The sequence below is a fragment of the Trachinotus anak genome, unplaced genomic scaffold (genome assembly GCF_046630095.1).
Source record: "Trachinotus anak isolate AG129_WGS33_773 ecotype Australia unplaced genomic scaffold, CSIRO_AGI_Tana_v1 ptg000024l, whole genome shotgun sequence".
In the NCBI taxonomy this organism is placed as follows: domain Eukaryota; kingdom Metazoa; phylum Chordata; class Actinopteri; order Carangiformes; family Carangidae; genus Trachinotus; species Trachinotus anak.
Window position 1 is genome coordinate 9,692,632 of NW_027273875.1, and position 18,483 is coordinate 9,711,114.

The window sequence follows — 18,483 nt, forward strand, 5'->3', positions numbered from 1 at the left end:
GCCCACGCCAATAATTACAACTCCACCAGGAAAGTCTACAGGCTCCCAATTAAATGACCTGTGTGATCATGAATACATGTGTCTGGGTAACTTTGCACTATGTACATATATTAAATTAATGAAGATAATTGCTTCAGGGTTAAACAGACATTTGCTGAATCTACACATTGAGTTGTTCAGTGCAGCCCTTTTGGTGATAATGGATAATCTGCCGCTCTTATTGGCAACATGCTCTGCAGCCACCTAGTAGGGAAATGAGAGGTATCCACTCAGTGAAAAATTTGTTGGAGGTAATGGAAGTCGGAAAAGACAGGGTCGTGTTTTATGCAATTTGTTCATTGGTCTATAGCACTGCGCTCTCGTCTGTACCTGTGTCTCTCTGTTCTGCCCTCCCCCAAATTCTCTCCATCCCACCACACTCCTCTTATCCCCATTTGGAGTGGTGCATTTGTATGGAAATAACTGGTCCGCATTACTGCTGGCGATTTTCAAGGTGTATTTCCATCACCCTTTTTTTTTTGGGGGGGGGGGGGGTATTTATTTATTTATTTATTTACGCAGTACCCCTGCCCCCACAGGGTTTCAAAATGTAAGGGAGAAAGAGAGGGAGGGAGGGAGAGCTGTGTTATCTAAGTGGGATTGTTATTAGTTGGGCTTTGTCGTTGTGATTGGAGTTGGCTCCAGCAGCACCTACTGCCGAATGAACGATTAGTTGCTCTCCGCTGGAGGGGAAAAGTTGATTTCTTTTTCCTTCACTGCCTGCACAGCCAGCTAAACCCATTGTTCTCTCTCTTTACCAATTTTCCTCTCAGTATCTTTCACATCTTATCTGTCTTTCATTTTTTTGGCAGCATTTCATTTTCATTTTCTCTACTTTCATCTTTCTTACTCTTATTTCTGTCTCTCTCTTCAGCTTTGATCTTTTGTGAACATCAATTCCCAATTTCCAATTCTATAATGCACTGTTGACAGTATGCTTACTGCTTTTTGGAATTTGGCCTTTATTCAGTGATGGTACAGATGCAGACAGGAAGAGGATGACATGCAGCAAAGGTCACTGAGTGGAATCAAACAGGGGAGGGTGGGGCAGTTAGATGGTATGCGTTTTTAATCACTCGGCTACCAGATGCTGCCGCTGTTTTGACTATTAATACAGTATTAACCCCAGGACAAGAAAGTGACTTACCAACAGGAAATAATAGCATTGCATGATGGACATGAATAAAGAAACCCCGTTTCCTATATATTAGGCACATGTGCACAACACTGAGATCTTTCCTAAACTTTACCCACCTCTTTGTTGCACGGACTCAACCGTTATTTACCCATACAGTACTTATGATGACCACAATGTTTCTCCAACTTCAAACAGGTGCTTTTAGTTCCCTAAACACAACCAGAAAAACCTTAAACATGGTTTAGCTGGAGTGGATATTGTAGGGACGGAAATTAAAATCGTATGTTCAGTGAAGCATAATGTGTGTTTTCAGGGATACGTTTTGACATTTGATAAAAAAGACTAATATGGGTTTGGACTTTCTCCAAAATGTATTTGCCATTGCAATGCATGTCTGCCACTAAAAGTTTGAAGCAGACAGCACTAGACTACAGTATATCGCCACTGTTGTTCAGTGTTTTAGGTACAGCATGCATGTATATGTGTGTATATGCAGTAGGGCTGCAGGGCAAGTGTTAACATTATTATTCTTCCACTTCCACTTCCTTTGTGTTTTTTAATAGCTGGGTCAGACCACCCTCCTCCTGTGATTAGGCAGGGCCCAATCAACCAGACCGTTCCTGTGGACAGCACAGTAGTCCTGGGGTGCCAGACTGCAGGCTCTCCACCTCCTACAGTCCACTGGAAGAAGGATGGTGTGCCAGTGTCTCCAGTGGACTCCCGTGTGTCCCTAACAGACACAGGGTCGCTGGAGATTCGCTACACTAAGGTAGGGGATGGAGTTATTACAGCAGTTAGTGGTTAGCAGTTCCAGTGACTCCACTAGAGCTAAGCCAACCCACAAATATCTACTCCTGTACCTTCTCTCCTCAGCTGGGAGACACAGGCTTCTACAATTGTGTAGCTTCTAGCTCAAATGGAGAGGCTTCCTGGACAGCATACTTGCAAGTGGAAGGTAGGTTCTTCATGCTGAGACATAGTTTGAAAATTTGTTAAAACAGTGCTTGCCCAAAACTTATAGTTAACTTTTTAATGAATTTGTTGGTGTCCCCGTGGCAGAGTTTGGAGTTGTTGTCCAATCCAGTCAGCCCACAGATCCTAATCTGATTCCCAGTGCTCCATTTAAGCCTGAGGTGACTGACATCAGTCGCACCTCTGTCACCCTCTCGTGGAAAACCAACCCTGGTGCCGGTGCAACACCTACGTCTTACCTAATCGAGGCATTCAGGTTAGACATATGAAGTATCCAGCGTGTTTTAAATGCATGTAACTCAATTATCTAGGAAGATTAATGAACCACCTGTTACCATACGCTCCGCTCACCTCTTCCTGCAGTTACACACTAGGCAGCAGATGGGTGACTCTAGCAGAGTATGTGAAGACACAGACCTATGTCCTGAGGAACCTGAAGCCTGGAGCTGTCTACCTCTTTATGGTCAGAGCAGTGAATGCTTATGGCCTCAGTGACCCCAGTCCAATCTCTGACTCTGTCAGAACGCAGGGTCAGTTTGGGCTTCTCATTCTTGTGTTGTTTTTTTTTTTTAACTTTACTTCATGTTGAACAGATGACACTTAATTACTTTAGAAGTTCATTTCAGTTCATTGTTGCTATTTCACCTCTTTCCTTCCTTTTGTACCAATAGACAGCACTTCCACTATGCAGGGAGTGGATCACCGTCACATCCAGAGGGAGCTGGGAGATGTAGTGATCCACCTGCACACACCAGCTGTCCTGTCATCTTCTGCTGTCAGACTGCAGTGGATGGTAAGGGGACCACACCATGTGGACTGTCCTTCACACAGTAAACATTTCTTTGGTACATATATTCAAAGCTGTCAGAGTTAGGGTAAATATGGGAAAAGGTCAAATGTGCAATTTTTACTAAACACATTAACAAATGATTGAAAATCCAAGGGGTCAACACTATGTTTTTGCAGACAGAGTTTTTATTATTTTATTCTCTCTGCCATGTTTTCATTTCATCTACCAGCTCTCAGTGATGACTGAGCAAATATACTTTCAACAGAGATTCAGTGAAACATGCAGCACTAAATAGTTAAGGAGCATCTAGTCAAAAAAACTGTTTGAAAATGTTTTTAAATGATGTATTTTACACTGAAATCACACCCAGGTTTCTATCTAAGCATTTATTAGCAGTGAATAATAAATGATGATGAATTTCCAATGTACTAAGTTCTGAAGGCACAAACATGTATTTGCAGTATGTACACGCGTGTGTGTGTGTACATGTTTTTGTTACCTCTTTGGGACCTTTGCTGATTTAAACACCGACCTTGTCAGGACCAGGTGGCAAAACGTCTTTTCTGAGGTCCAGGTTAAGGTTAGTGGTAAGGTGTATATTGTTAATGGGTAAGGTTAAAGTTAGGATTGGGTTAGGCTGTCCGCAATGCAATGTTCTTGCAAGAATAGCTGTGTGGTGCTTTGCGGCAACCAAAATGCTGGATCCCACAAGTTTAAAAGAGGGTTGTTTGAGGGTAAGACATGGTTTTAGGGTTAGGGTTAGAATTTGGTTTAGGTGAAGGTTGAGGTAAGGGTTGAGTTTAGGCATCTACTTAAGATGGTTAAGTGTAGGGTAATAGGCTAGGGAATGCATGATGTCAATGATGGTCCCCGTAAATGTAGCGTTTTTGTGTGTGTGGATGCCCCCACAGAAATCTTTTAAGGCATCTTTTGTAATAATTGTGTGGTTTAAATGGAAAGTGCTTCATCCTCTCCTGGCTTGATTTTAACCAGAGTTTCCTGAGAGGAAACTATTAATGACCTCATATTGCGGTTTACTGTGAGAATTTACAGATATGGAGAAACGTTAATCTGCATGGCCCTAAAGGCAGAGGAAATTAACTGAGTTTTAACAGATCTTTCCTGAAGAATGTTCATGAGATGAGGCTCCAACCTCCTAGATGTATGTTACTTTAACTCACATGCAAATATCATTGTGAATCTCATATTTTACTTGCATTTCAGCAATAAAAACTGCAGTACAACACATCAACACATCTGTTCAATTCAGACCCAGATGTGCAGTCGCTCTTAATAAAAATGGGTCTCACAGTCGCGTGTTATAACATTTATGCAGCATGTTTTATCTCTGCATCTCCGTCAGGTCGAGCAGCAGTCCCCATACATCCAGGGTTACAAGGTGCTTTACAGGGCGTCCGCTGAGCATGGCCAGCCTGAGGGGCAGTGGAGTGTCCTGGAGGTACGCAGCCCACGGGAGGACGGGGTGGTGATCGGTCAGCTGAAGAGAGGATCCATCTACGAGTTCAAAGTGCGCCCCTTCTTTGATGAGTTCCAGGGAGCTGACAGTGAGGTGAAGGTGGTTAGGACATTGGAAGAAGGTGAGTGAGTGAAGTTCAGTGTTTCTATAAATAGCTGACAGGACCTGAACTAATATTGGTATATATATATATATATATATATATATATATAGAGAGAGAGAGAGAGAGAGAGAGAGAGATGACAATACAGCTGGGTTTGTTCTATCATTATTATTTTATTTTATAAGCTGCTGTCAGAGAAGCGGAGCATGTCTGGGATGCATACAGCAGCAGATAACATTGTTTTTTATGACTGTATGGTTAAATGTTTGCTTCATTGCCTCAGCCCCTAGCAGAGCACCACAGGGTGTCACAGTGACAAAGAGTGATGCCAATGGGACTGCTATCCTCATTGCTTGGAAACCGCCTCCAGACCCGGAAAAGGTTGGAGTCATTCAGGAGTACAAGGTAAGAAAGCCAGGCTCCCGCCCTCTCCTGCCCTAATGTCATGTGTACTCCAGTTAAAATGTAAATTGCACCTTTGTGAGACTGTTGATGCCTCTTGTGTTGTTGGATGTGTCCCTCAGGCAATCACTGTCATCCTGTCTCCTCCTCACCTTCTCTTGACAGATCTGGTGCCTGGGTAATGAGAGTCGCTATCATGTGAACCAGTCTGTCGATGGCTCCACCTTCTCTGTGCTCATTTCCAGTCTGGCACCAGGAATTCGCTACAGTGTAGAGGTTGCAGCTAGCAATGGTGCTGGACCTGGGGTCAAGAGTGATGTCACTTTCTTTCAATTAGGTATGAGTTCCCCCAAAAGCATTCAGTTAGTAAGCTGTGAGAAACTGGGCTTAAAAACAGTGACAGTATCTTGAGGTGAAAACTTTTTATCGCATCCTTTTCGTTGAACGGTGTTTGTAAAAATTTGAATAAAGCATCATGTGGTGGTGCTTCCCCGCTGTAAGTTGTGCTTCTTCATTGACGTTGTTTTCATGCACATATAAATGTCAGATTTCTCTCTTTCTTCTTTCACTGATCAGACTCTGCAGGCCAGATGATGGACATCAGTGAGGAAAGAGACACGTTGTCTCAGATCTCAGATGTGGTGAGGCAGCCAGCGTTTATCGCTGGCATTGGTGCCACCTGCTGGCTGGTCCTCATGATTTTCAGCGTGTGGCTCTACCGTCACCGGAAGAAGAGAAGTGGCCTCAGCAGCACATACACTGGCATCCGTAAAGGTGTGTGTTCCTCTGATATGTGTATATTTTAGAAAAGTGGATGGATGGATGTGTGTTTGTTGGATAAATATACTGTATATATTTGTTCAAAATGCTGATTAACAACCTACACTCTAGGACAAGTGTGTCACTGAAAAACAGTTGATCATGCTACTTTTGTATGTGTATTTGAAAGTGGTTGTCGAAGGGATCATGCCATGACATGTTGCCACCGCACTAAACAGCAGTCGTCACCTCAGTGATATTAAAGAATATTTTCAGAGGCTAATAAGCAGAGAACATCAAATGATGAAAAATACTCTGGTCTAATCTCCCTTTGACACAAAGACTTCAGAAACAAATTTGCATTTGCGATTATGCAGACATTCAAAGGCTGACCTTTAGTTGCTCATTTGTAGAGTGTCATTTCCTCAACACGGCACAGTTTTCAGAGGCGCAGGTCTGTCAACCTGCCATTACTATGTCTGCTGCAATATCACTGGTATTTTCTCCTCTCCTTCTGGTTGCCTGTCACCCCCATTAACCTTCACCTGGACGCACATGTCAAAGACTGAGGCAGCAGTGAGATGCTGTATGAAGAGGCAGATGGCATGTGGTTATTTAAATGTTTGCACACATTGTTATATGAAGAGATGTCCATCACACAGCAGCGGTTACATGCATAGGCACAAGAAAACTTCATAGTCTGAAGCACAAAGTTACAATAATACTGAAGTATACTGAGCTGCTCTCTCTCTGTCTGATCTGTCCCTACAGTCCCATCATTCACCTTTACACCTACAGGTATGTACAGTATGGTTGATGAACATGGGAAGATATGGAAGCAAAACTGATGCAAGATTGTGTAATTCTTAAAGAACATTTAAATGAGTTTTTCAATCATCTCAACATATAATACATTGAATACAGCAAACAAAAACAAAATGGAGTGAGATTAAATGAATTTTAAAAATCTGTTCAATAGAAAGTGATTAAATAGTTATTTCTCTAAAGTAGGAACTGTGGAATTGGCTGATTATAATAAAGCAACAGTGTGCCTTTTCATAAACATCTACCTGCTGACAGTGTGACAAGCCCCACCTGCTCACTAGGTTTGTTTCCCTTGATTAAATGAGGAAAATGTGGAATGCATTCTACGGGAGAAATTTTAGAGAGAGTCTCAATCAGTATTTCTAAATCAGCGGTGGAGTCATACCGAGATGGATAAAGGCACAGGCAGCTATTCGTGTTGTCTTCATAAAGATTAAACCAGACCTATGGTTAGAAGTATGTGTTGAAGTAAGCGTAGACTTTTGCCTTCAGATTTGTGCTCAGACTGTCTACCTCCCTTTCATGGTTTTCTCTAGCTTTGGCACTTCCTCTTTCTGACAGCTCATCAAGGTTTAATGTGTTTCTGTTTCTCTTTGCAGTTGCATATCAAAGAGGGGAATCTGTATGCAGTGCTGGCAGGTGAGTGATATTTTTATCCCTTTGAGTTATATGAAGACAAACAGGAGAAATGCACTGACATTTGTGAAACACTAGGGGGAGGTGTCTCCCTGCTCTAAATGATGAACTGTATGCATCCACCCCCACTGCTCGCACATGAGTGATTTATGAGGACTGCAGGTTTTGATTGACAGAACTGTGGTCCTCCTTGTTGCAGACCTGGCCTGCTCAGCATGGGTGAACCTCTAAACCAGCTGTGGCTGCCAGACAATTGGCCTAATGCATGTGCCAATCACAAGGACTGTAGCATCAACTGCTGCAATAATGGCAACGGCACCAGTGACAGCAACATGACAACATACAGCCGACCAGGTTGGTGCAAGATTGAGTTCATGTCTTAGTTCATGGTTTTATCAGACACATATAATGTGTGTGTGTGTGTGTGTGTGTGTGTGAGTGAGAGAGATAAAGATCAAACAGCTTTCAGCAATGCTGAAGGTTTCATGTGTCCATGTGCTGCTTTGTCTCACATCTTCCTCAGCCGACTGCATAGCCAACTATGGAAACCATCCAGAAAACAAACAGGGGGGGCAGCTTGTTTCTGAGACGGCCATTTACAGCGATGTGAATCTCTCCAACAAGCTCAATGAGATTAAAACATTCAACAACTCCAACTTGTGCTATGCAAGTCCAGGAGGAGATTCGGCAGCCACATATGAGCCCATCCCATACGCCACCACGCAGCTCATTCAGGCCAGCATCAAGAATAAGGCAGCCTCCGGCGGTGCTATAGCAGAGCCTCTGGACATGCCCCCCTGGAAACAGCCCCCCAACCCTCCTCCAATACCTAAGGAGATGGCGGCACAGATGCAGTACAACATAATAGAGCAAAACATGCTAAATAAAGGTAAAGTAAGGTTAAATTTGATTTGCTTTATACCATTTTTATGTGAAATAGAAAGATGTTTCAAATTTGCTTTCTACTTTGTCTTCAGATCATTTGCAAGGAACTGAAGGAATGATCCATCCCAAAACTATTGCCTACAACCAGACCCGTGATCACGGCACAGGAGGCTCACACCACAGCTCAGACAGAGGCAGCAACAGCACCTCAGGTAAGGCCAGCAGCTGCTCTGTCCAATGGTGAATTTTGATGAGGCAAACTGTAAGTCTGTGTTTACCCTGGTATCATTTCTCAGGGAGCCAAAATCAAAAGAAAGGCACGCGGGCCCCGAAGATGCCAAAACATAATGCAGTAAGCTGGGGAGAAGCCCCGTCTCCTCCTCATGCTAATGCCTGGGATTGTGATGAGTATAGCCTTCCCGTGGAGAGGAGGTAGGGGGAAGACAGACACACGCAGATGCCTGTTTTCAGCACACACAAATATACATATTCACTTCTAGCACCTGAAGTCATTAGTGCTGAAGTGGGGTCTCGAAATCAAAGCAAGCGCATACAAAATGCCCTGAAATATGCACCAGTCTGTGCCATATGACTTTATTTCTTCTAGACTGACAAACCAGTGCATAAGGTAAAATTAGAAATCCTGCTGAATGTGTCATGTAAGACTACAGCTTCTGCACCTTATGTTGCTCATTAGCAGGCTGCAGCCCACCAGGTTCAAACGACTGTAAAAAAAAAAACAAAAAAAACATTAATATGATAACGTTATCAGGCTCACACATGCTTAATTGGAGCTATGCTGTGAACACCTGGAAACCTTCTGTCAAAATATGGCCTTATTGTCACACTCAACACTTTCACCAAAACTAATTATACAATGTAGATATCCATAATTGTCAGACAGCAGGTTTTATATCATTGAAACAACTTACAGCTAACAGAACAGAAACAAGCATGCATTCAGTGTTTCAGCAATAGAAAACCAGATGATGCAGGAAGCTTATTCTTCACCTTTGTACATTTTTTCATAATGGAAGTTTGTGTTTTTCGATGTAGGACCTATGCATTTGCATTTATGTCTAATGGGCTGTGACTTATGTGTCAGGGCTGCTAGCAGCCCTCATTCCTTTAGCCATTACCTCACACCAGTTGCCCTTTTCTTATAAGTTTTGACCCAGAGGAGAGACTAGAAAGCTGTCCTACTCCACCAGTTAGAGGGGCAGCCTCATCCCCCGCTGAAGTGTCCTATAGTCACCCACCTACTGCATCACCACAGGGAGACGTGAGCAGTGGCCTGCACAATGGAGCCGAACACCTGAGGTAATCAGATTAAACATTACCATCACTGCATTCAAACAACTGATGCTACAAAAAATGTTTAACAACAAGACTGCACCAACTTTTTACTGCGCTTTCCAGCCAACACATCACCGGCCACCCTCGTCCTCTCTCCCCAACGCACACCTACAGCTCCATACCCCTCTGCATGGACACTGATGAACAGGAAGAGGATGAGGAGGAGGCAGAAGAGGAAACAGACGCAGAGCTCCCTGACAGTCAGTACAGCCAACACCACAACCGGCAGAAGCACAAACACCAGCTGCACCACCCCTCTCCGCACAAGCTGCTCTTCCACGGGCTGGACCAGACCCCAGCCTCCAGCACCGGGGATCTGGACAAATCAGTCACGGGGTCCATGGTTAACAGCTGGGGCTCAGCATCTGAGGACAACATCTCATCAGGCAGGTCCAGTGTTGTCAGCACCTCAGAAGGATCCTTCTTTACAGATGGTGATTTCAACCAGGCAGTGGCCTCTTCGCGGGATATGGTAGGCCTGCGCATGTGCAGATACCCAGAGGAGTCAGGTGAGGAGGATTTCATGGAAGACATTAAAACCTAATCATATTTGTCTACTTTTTTGATTTCACTGTGCAGATGTTGCTCATTTCCTCATGCACAGATTAACTAGTTTGAAGAAATTCTCTTTTTCACTAAGAATTCTGGATGTGTGCTTTTTTTGATAAAGGAAAAACGTGATGCAATACAAATAATGTTAAACAAATTACCAATACACAGTAACCATTCAGTATAAAACCTTTATGTAATGACTTGAAAGAGTGAGGAATCTATCACAGGTTGCTTTTCTATATACTGTCAACTGTTCAATCAGTTATCATGTTTATTCATTTTTTAATTTTTTTAAACAGTCACTAAATTAAAGCCCTTGATAACTTCAAAATATTCATGACTACAGTTTAGTTAGACCGTCTGGAAGTGGAGGTGTGTGTGGGTGTGGTTTGATCAACCTCGACTCTCATATGTTGTGAAATCGGTGCTGAGCAGTATGTGGCAGCATCTTTTTCACCACCTTTCACCTGAGCCCAGTGAAGGAACCGGTGAGAAAAGCTCAGGTCAAACAGTGGACAGAAATCTCTCAACTGAACAAACCAAAACACAGGAAAAACACTATCAGCTGCAAGTTCAATGTTATGTCACATTTATATTTGTGCTATACCTGTGTGACAATTTTAGGACGGCGGCACCAGCGTCCCAGCAGCCCCATGTCCACAGACAGCAACATGAGTCCTGCAATAACACACAAAAGGCCCAGGAGGCATAAACAGAACCAGTCTGGTCATCAGGGCTACCAACCCAAAGATGTCTTCAATGATGGTAAGGATTAAACCAAGAATGAGATTAGAAATGTACTTCTCTCTATGTTGTAATGACGCTTATGTTTGGATCTCTGTGCTCTACTGTGTCCCCAGACACTTGCATGCCTCTGAATTTCTCCAGCCAAATGTCCCATGGTGACTATAAAGTGAGGGGGGCCACGCTGCCTCGGATGGGCTCAGGGGAGGCCCGGGGTCGACGAGGCAGCACTGAGACTCACAGGGTGAGGGAGGGCACATTTGACCAGAGAGAGAGCCAGGACAAGCACAAGACTCCACTAGGAGGAAAAGGAAGTAGCAAAAGCCGACAGCACTCAGGTACTGTCTGGATTTACTTAAACAGGAACATTTTAAGTACATAATAAAGTGTCCAGCCAGTTAAATTGTTTTCTTTCTTGTCTCTCCCACAGAATTTGGGGACGTCCTTCTGTACAGTCGTCCCTCTTTCCCATCAGGTCAAGCTCAGAGGGAGCCTGATGATCCTAATTCATCCAGCTTTAAGTCATGTGGAGACTCAAGGACCAAACAGGGAGGACAGGTGGCATCTACGGGACAGGTGGAAGGGGTAAATCAAAACTCCACACACTGAGTTTGTAAATGCATTTTCCCTGAATACATACTTCTATTATCTATCTATATCACAAGTAAACCAACAATTCACTTATATGAAATGCCAGGAGTGAATCGTGTCATTGTTCTGTTTTCACAGTTCCTGAAAAGCTAAGAAGCAATGCGAGCACAAAAGGAGTATCCTGCAGTTGCTTCAAAAGAAGGACTCTGACCTTTCATATACAGAAAAAGACTAAAAATACTGCACAATACATGCTATCGTTTTCTACTTCACATTTCTCATTAGGTGTTGGAAAAAAGAAAAAAAAAAGTGCTCTCACGTTTAAGTCTGTGGACTTCAATTTGATGCACTGTTTATTGTATGCTTTTTGGGTGACCAGCTTCCAGGAGCCTGGACCACTGGCTGCTCAGTAAAGTAACATGAATGCACATTCGATGGCGGTTGTGAGTGTCTACCAAAATATTGTCCATGACGACTGCTTGATGCGGTCCATATGATCTTTGCTTGTCAGTTGTCTTGTTATTTTTACTGTAATTGATATTCAGTCATTACCAGCCATCTTGTAAACTGTTGAAATTGTTTACTGCCACAGAAGTGCTTCAAATTCAAATTTTATAGAACAGTGTTAATGTTTTTTAAGTGATGTACATCTTGTCTTTGTATTATTTGTTCTACTTTGGTTATAAAAGCACAATCACTTAATTTTATTCTAAGTCATTATTATATGAACTCCAGTCTGGAGGAAATCAGTCTTTGTAGTCCTTTCATCAGTTCAGGCTGAGGAAATGAGTTGTTGATTGTGGTTGTGCATTCAGCTGTGTTCATTTGAGCTGCTTTCATTCAGATTTGAACTATCTGTTGTGTGTACTGAGAGAATTGCATGCAGATTCACCTGTAGGAGGTTTTTACTTAACACCTTAACTGCTTTGTTCCCCCTCTGGGACGATGAACATTCTGGTCATGGACTGGTTCCATTTATTGTTTCTCTCCACTGAGGCCATTTCATCTAGATCTGTGTTCCCTTGACTCCGGCTGTAACTTCTGGAGTAAGGCTGGACAATGTGCCGTATTTATTAAAATTCATTACCAGCCTAAATTCACTCATATAGCAATTTTCAAGAATAAAATTGCCTGAATCCCATGTAATTAAACTGAGAACACCTACAACAACCATCTAACCAGAGGCTCAGCCAGCAAGTCTGCCTACAGTCCAGATCAGAGGTCTACAGCCTTAAACTGGACACATGCTAGGGCATGAAAGTGAATATTATCAGTCACTATGTAAATGAAAATAGCTATTGTTTATTTATCTTTGAAAAGTTACCTGTACATCGTGATATAGATCTTGGTCATATTGTCCAGCCCTACTCTGTAAGTTATATATGGAACAAATATGTCACTTTAACTTCTCTGTTTGAATAAATATTGCTGTTCCTTAATCAACTACAACAAATAATCTTTTATCTCACTTCTGTAAGCCAATCTATACAGCCTATCCTCTTTCTAGTTTCATATCAAACATTGTTTTTTTGCTCCAAGAAGAATCAGATACAGCAAAAATCTCCACTAGCCTTGACTAACCTCGAAAACTGCATGACTCTTGAGCCCTTTCCTCATGTCTACCATGTTTGAACTTTCAAAATTGGAACTTGGACACAAAGAAAAGGTACGATGAGTATGATATTTTACGGTCACAAAACTGACGGTCATGGAAAGCTCCTTTTAAGTTTGAGACCTTGAAAACTTAAAGCGATTGTTGCACATACAGCAAGGAAATAATGTCATAAACCTTTTTTTTTTTTTTTCTTGAACCTTCTGTGTATAATATTCAGTTTTCAAGGAACATAGCTGAATAGACCAAGGTTCTTTTAAGTAACCTTCGGTGGTTTAGAAACGTGATATATTTAAAGGCAAATAAAATGAAAAATTGGAGTTGTCCAAAATGGCAGCTATTCTTAAGAACCATGCAGGAAAAAGTCGTCATTTCCACTTCATTATTTATAATTAAAACACCCACAAAGGTATTTGTTCATTCTTGTTTTTTAGGTCACCTCCTGATTTCCAACTGTCACCAGGTTTTTCAGATTGTCCCATAGGTAAACCCATCCAATTCTGTGACTGTGAAGGTGGATGAGGAAGACAGAAGACAGGGAAGCTGTGAGGATGTGATGAGACATGCTGTTTAATTAACCTCACTTATGATCCTTCATCAACAGAGCACCTGTGTGCTGCTGAAAGCGAGGAAGTCTTTCACAGATGTCTCCCGATGTCTGTGTAAGCGTGTGACTATCCCAGGACTCACACACTAAGTGGTGCATCATCCACAAACCACTCTCTAATTATACTGAACTCATTGTGATTTATTAACAAGGTAGACCCTGAATCAACTCCACTCAGCAGTGATAAGTGAGGTGAGTAGCTCCTGTGACCTTTGTGGTCCTTGATTTCTTTCACCAGCTCACTTATTGCACCGCTGCAACATGGAGGTCTTATTCAGGCTGCAGGAATGACTCAGATTCCCCAATAAACTGGTTGGGAGAATATTTACTTCATCCTTAATCTGAGACCTTTAAATTAGACTTTGTTTTGTTTTTTGACATTGTTCAGCAGTTTTTTTCTGAATTAACAAGATTGTTATGTCAGAATTCAGAGAAAGGTATTCATGGAAAAAAATATTCTGCTCTGTTCTTCTGAATCTTTCAGAAATTATCCTAGAAAATGTTTTCATGATAAAAAAATTTGCTGAATTTTGATGGGCCTTTTGGTTGTACGGGTACATACTCAAATGCATCTTTGAGATATTATTGACACTGATTTGGTGTTTGATCTGAATCTCTGTAAACATTATTCAAATCACATAAAGCAGCAACAATTAATATTCCGTTTTAATATGACTACTTGTATGTGAAAGGCTCACTTGTGGTAAGGAAAAGATTTACCATGTAAATCTGCAGTTCCGCTCAGCTCTGTGAACCCTTTTAGCATCTTTCAGCTCCCTGTTTTGGTTGTTGGGCCTGAAATTTTAGGCGCATTGTTTTAGTTGTTCATGTTCACCACTCTCATCACTGTTTTGTGTAACAGGCTTTCTTTGGTGAAAAAGCTACAAAAATTCACTGTATGCTCCTTGCTTAACACGAAGTGAAAAAAAAAACCTGTTAGCATCTAGCTGGTGTGCAAAGTAGAGGCTTCAGCAGTTTAAGAGCCACATATTTCCACCAGGAGCTGGTGGAAACCAAAAGTAGGGTTAAAAGGAGAGTGAATATTAAGATTAATATATTACCATCATCAAGTGTCCAGAAACAACTTCAAGCAACATGACTCCAAATGAATGCTAATGTTGCTTCGTAACTGCTGATTGTGTAAATAGGCAACTATTGGCAAAAAAAAAAAAAAGGATTATAAACAGCTTGTCTCTACAGCTTTATGCCTCTAAGTGGATAAAAAAAGTCAATTATTGTAGGTTTAGCTGTTAAATCTGTATGAAAATGTATCTGGTAATAGAAGCTCCAGATTTATGGCCTCTTCCTGAAGGTCCGTTGGCCACTACAGGACCAGGAGCCACAGCCATATTCATAATTATGGCTGTGGCTCCTTTAAAATCTTTTAAAGCTCCACTCAACCTAGAAAACAATTCAACTGCCTGCCTGGTTGTTTTCCATCTCTGTTACATTTGGCTTTCAGAACACATCCTGAGTAAGAGTGAGAGGATCAAAGGTAGAAGGGTAGCCTCTTCACCTTGCAAGTAGGATGGTACTTCTCTGTGAAGTGCCAGTTTTGTCCTTGTACGCAGTACTTTCACACGATCAGATTGAACCGAGCATGGAAAAGAACATTATAGAGAACTATGATGATATATCACTTTTCAACCCAGGATCACCAACGCCAGATCAGTTCATTTTACAAGCCTGCCTGTAGACTCAATAATCCACAATGACCCACGTGATTAAAGTTCTGCTCTGTCACAATACTATATACCTTGTTTTTTTTTCTTCAGTCCATCATCAGTACTCACTAAATTGCTTTATGAAACTAGGTAAAGTGCATAAAAATAGCTCTAATTGCTCTTGTGCAAAACATACTTAGGATATATAAATAATTTAAGAACATATGAAGACAGCTGTTGTTCAGCTAGAGCAAAACCTTACAGCACTTTGTTTTGAGAAGTGTCATTTTGTAGATCTTGAAAAGTCACTAAAAGATCATTTATGAGTGTGTTTTGACGGCGATTACACACAATACGTGATAAGCAAAGGAGGCACTTAACACTTAGACAAGCAACATGGCAACAAGCAGTGTGTGTGACGTTTTCTGTGTGGAGAAAAAAAGAATGTCATTCTCAAATGTGATTGATGATGGTATCTTCTTTCATACATAACTGTTACATTTATGAGGTTTGCCCATTTAAGGTACAGCAGGTAAGAGGCACAAAGGCTACTTTCAATAAAAACCTTTTAGACCATCTTGTGTGTGTGTCCCACTTGTGCAAAAAGGTTGACCTTCTTTACAGTTACTCAGCTGTCAACAGCTATGACACTGTGATCTACGTTTTTTTTTTTTTTTTTTTTTTGTCCAATTATCACTTCAAGCTTGACTGATGTGACTGGTGCGACTAAATGGTAGGTGAATAATTTTAACCCAAGCTGTGGAAGTTAATGTCCACTCTAATCAACATCACTAACCCATGATTCCTTAAAAAGAAAAAAAAAATCAATACTGTAGTTCTAACAAAAAATGCAACCTTTTCATTCTTTTCATTACAAAAAACAGAAAAACTGGAACGTGCATGGGCATTGATAAAATGGAAATTTGAACATGCTATATTTAATGTTTACAGAGTCATTCATGCGATCAGCCTCTTCATGAATTATTCCAAAAACTTGATTGCAACCAAATAGAATTCTGAAGAACATTCAGTTGTGTGTTATTTTCTCCACGTCCCAGCACCATGAATGACTGCCTTCACCCCCATCTATTTCTTTTCTTTTTCCTTTTTCAAGGACAACTGTCTACAGTAGGTTATTCACAAGTGTTTGCCTTGGTTTCTAAGATACTGTGTGTGCATACTGGTTGGTGCAAGATTGAGTTCATGTCTTAGTTCATGGTTTTATCAGACACATATATTGTGTGTGTGTGTGTGTGTGTGTGTGTTTGTGTGTGTGTTTGTGTACTTGTGCATGCATGTGTGTGAGCTGCCAAGTTTCATTTTCAATTTTGATGTGTTTATCCAGCAGATTCTCTGCAATCTGTTGACAAAGAGCCGGCCATGACAGCTAGGGCAAATGTGGCGGAATTGCAGAGACTGACAGAAAAGGCGAAACTGATGGCTGTCAACCCAGAATAATTCTTTATAAGGGGAGACATCTATAGAGACAGTATAGCTGAGTGCTCTGCTGCAAATGAAAATGCCTCCTCTGACCTACTAGCTGAACTGCACCGTGCACATTCTAGGTCTTCAATTTCCCCCCATTATCACACACCAAATGTTGAATCTTAACATAATCCAAAATATTACACTGCGCTTCCTGTGGAAGAAGAACTGGCACGCTATGGTCTTTAGAACAAGTGCATGCAATCATTCAGGCAACAGGATTTTCAACATAATGAGGTTTATTGAGGATGTGCAGAAGGCAGTGTTGCAGGAGAGAAGTCTGGAGGTGATGAAGACATTGATTAGCTTCGCAGCAGTGAATTAAACAGGTGGTTTAAGGAGATAGGCAGCGTTTCTCAGCTCCGAGAGGAAATGTTTTCCTGTGTCATTGACGTCTTTAGAGGCAAGGAGGGCACCAAGTTTAGGACAAGGGGAAGGGGTGACACTCGTGTAGAGGGAGAAGTTATGAGTGGAGAAAAGGGAGGGGGGCAGGGGGCAAGTAATTGGGGTGCAAATTTATGATTTCAAATTTATTGCAGTTGTGTTTGAGGAAGATTACATCCTCTTAATGCAGGCAGTTGGTGAGGAATTAGGAGGTGTCAGAGATAATGAATGTGATGATGAGGTGGAGCTCACTGCAGCAATGGCGAATTCAGATATGATTATGGAGATATATCACTGTCTGTCACTGTAAAAGTTGACTGCAAACCATGGGAGGATATGTCCTGTGATGCCAGGAGATGAACTTACAATGGCAGATGTCAAAAGGGGAAAGAGGATGATTCCAGGGCTTTTATTGGCATCAGGAGAAATGAGGCAACTTTTAGAGAAAACACATTGTGGCAGTGAGTTATTAGGATTGAAATGAAGAAATGAGAGGCAGAACAAAAATGTTTTAAGATTTTGAGGTTAAAGACTAAGAATAATGTACTGGATGTGATATTGTGTCAGTTAAAATCCACCACCATCATCCTCAGTGAGTGGTTTGTCCTTGTCCTAAGCAGGAGGAGTTTTCACCACCTGTAAACATAACCTCATGTTTTAAGACACGTAACTGTTGGTTTTGGTTTTGGGATTTAGCAGCAGCACTTGTCTCAGTTGAAACCTGGAGACTGTCTCTGGATTTAGTAGTACGTCAATGCAGGTATAGATAAAGATAAACATCAGCATATAAATGTCCTCTCTGTTTTTACCTAAATGCTCTCTACCTCCGGGAGAGGCCTCGCTGCTTCATGTCAGTGGCACAACATCAAGTGGCAACATAAAAGAAGCAGATGAACCATTAGGGCGAAAAAGATGAAAATAAATTGGTCACACAGGGAGTTAAAGGCCAGGAGACCACTGGCCTTTAGCGTACCCTCAGGGTAGCTGAGCCACAGAGCTGGACCTGCAGTCTCAGGTGGAGTGCATGTAAACCACCACACCATTTGAATGTTGCAATTAGCCATTAGTCAAATGTCATGAGTCACAAATCAGCCTTTCAAGGCGAGGTTACACATAATCATACTGAAAAGGTTGTCCACCACATGTTGGGAACATTTCCATGCAACGCAGTAGTTAATGCAGTATTGAGATCTAAAAAAAGAGAATGAATGGCTCTCTCTCCTCATTCCTCCATTAAAGCAGCAATAATGAATATTTGCAGAGTAAGATATTACGGCAGTTAATTTATCCCACTGTATACTGAATATAAAATCTACTTTGTATGTTAAAAGGCTGAATAAAATACAGTATAATGAATGCAGTTTGGTCTATTGCCTCATATAGTAAAAATTCTCTAATTCTCTATTATTAATATGAATATTTTGCTATATCTTGAATTAATATGTCAACTGACACTGGCTGT

At 41.5% G+C, this 18,483-nt stretch overlaps 1 protein-coding gene across 4 annotated transcripts in view; it reads left to right on the forward strand.

Moving 5' to 3' along the window:
- LOC139607707 (roundabout homolog 1-like) overlaps positions 1-13,293 on the forward strand; it is a 76,924-nt gene extending 63,631 nt beyond the window's left edge. For all 4 annotated transcript variants that reach the window (XM_071460827.1, XM_071460828.1, XM_071460829.1 and 1 more), the window contains 21 exons: positions 1,741-1,946; positions 2,051-2,132; positions 2,237-2,405; positions 2,513-2,679; positions 2,821-2,942; positions 4,303-4,537; positions 4,803-4,924; positions 5,087-5,258; positions 5,498-5,695; positions 6,452-6,478; positions 7,105-7,144; positions 7,341-7,495; positions 7,665-8,030; positions 8,119-8,238; positions 8,323-8,458; positions 9,194-9,346; positions 9,446-9,891; positions 10,559-10,699; positions 10,795-11,016; positions 11,109-11,263; positions 11,408-13,293. In XM_071460827.1, coding sequence (XP_071316928.1) covers positions 1,741-1,946; positions 2,051-2,132; positions 2,237-2,405; positions 2,513-2,679; positions 2,821-2,942; positions 4,303-4,537; positions 4,803-4,924; positions 5,087-5,258; positions 5,498-5,695; positions 6,452-6,478; positions 7,105-7,144; positions 7,341-7,495; positions 7,665-8,030; positions 8,119-8,238; positions 8,323-8,458; positions 9,194-9,346; positions 9,446-9,891; positions 10,559-10,699; positions 10,795-11,016; positions 11,109-11,263; positions 11,408-11,422 — 3,449 coding nt within the window. In that variant the 3' untranslated portion in view covers positions 11,423-13,293. The remainder of the gene's footprint in view (positions 1-1,740; positions 1,947-2,050; positions 2,133-2,236; positions 2,406-2,512; positions 2,680-2,820; positions 2,943-4,302; positions 4,538-4,802; positions 4,925-5,086; positions 5,259-5,497; positions 5,696-6,451; positions 6,479-7,104; positions 7,145-7,340; positions 7,496-7,664; positions 8,031-8,118; positions 8,239-8,322; positions 8,459-9,193; positions 9,347-9,445; positions 9,892-10,558; positions 10,700-10,794; positions 11,017-11,108; positions 11,264-11,407) is intronic.
- The last annotated feature ends 5,190 nt before the right edge of the window (positions 13,294-18,483 follow it).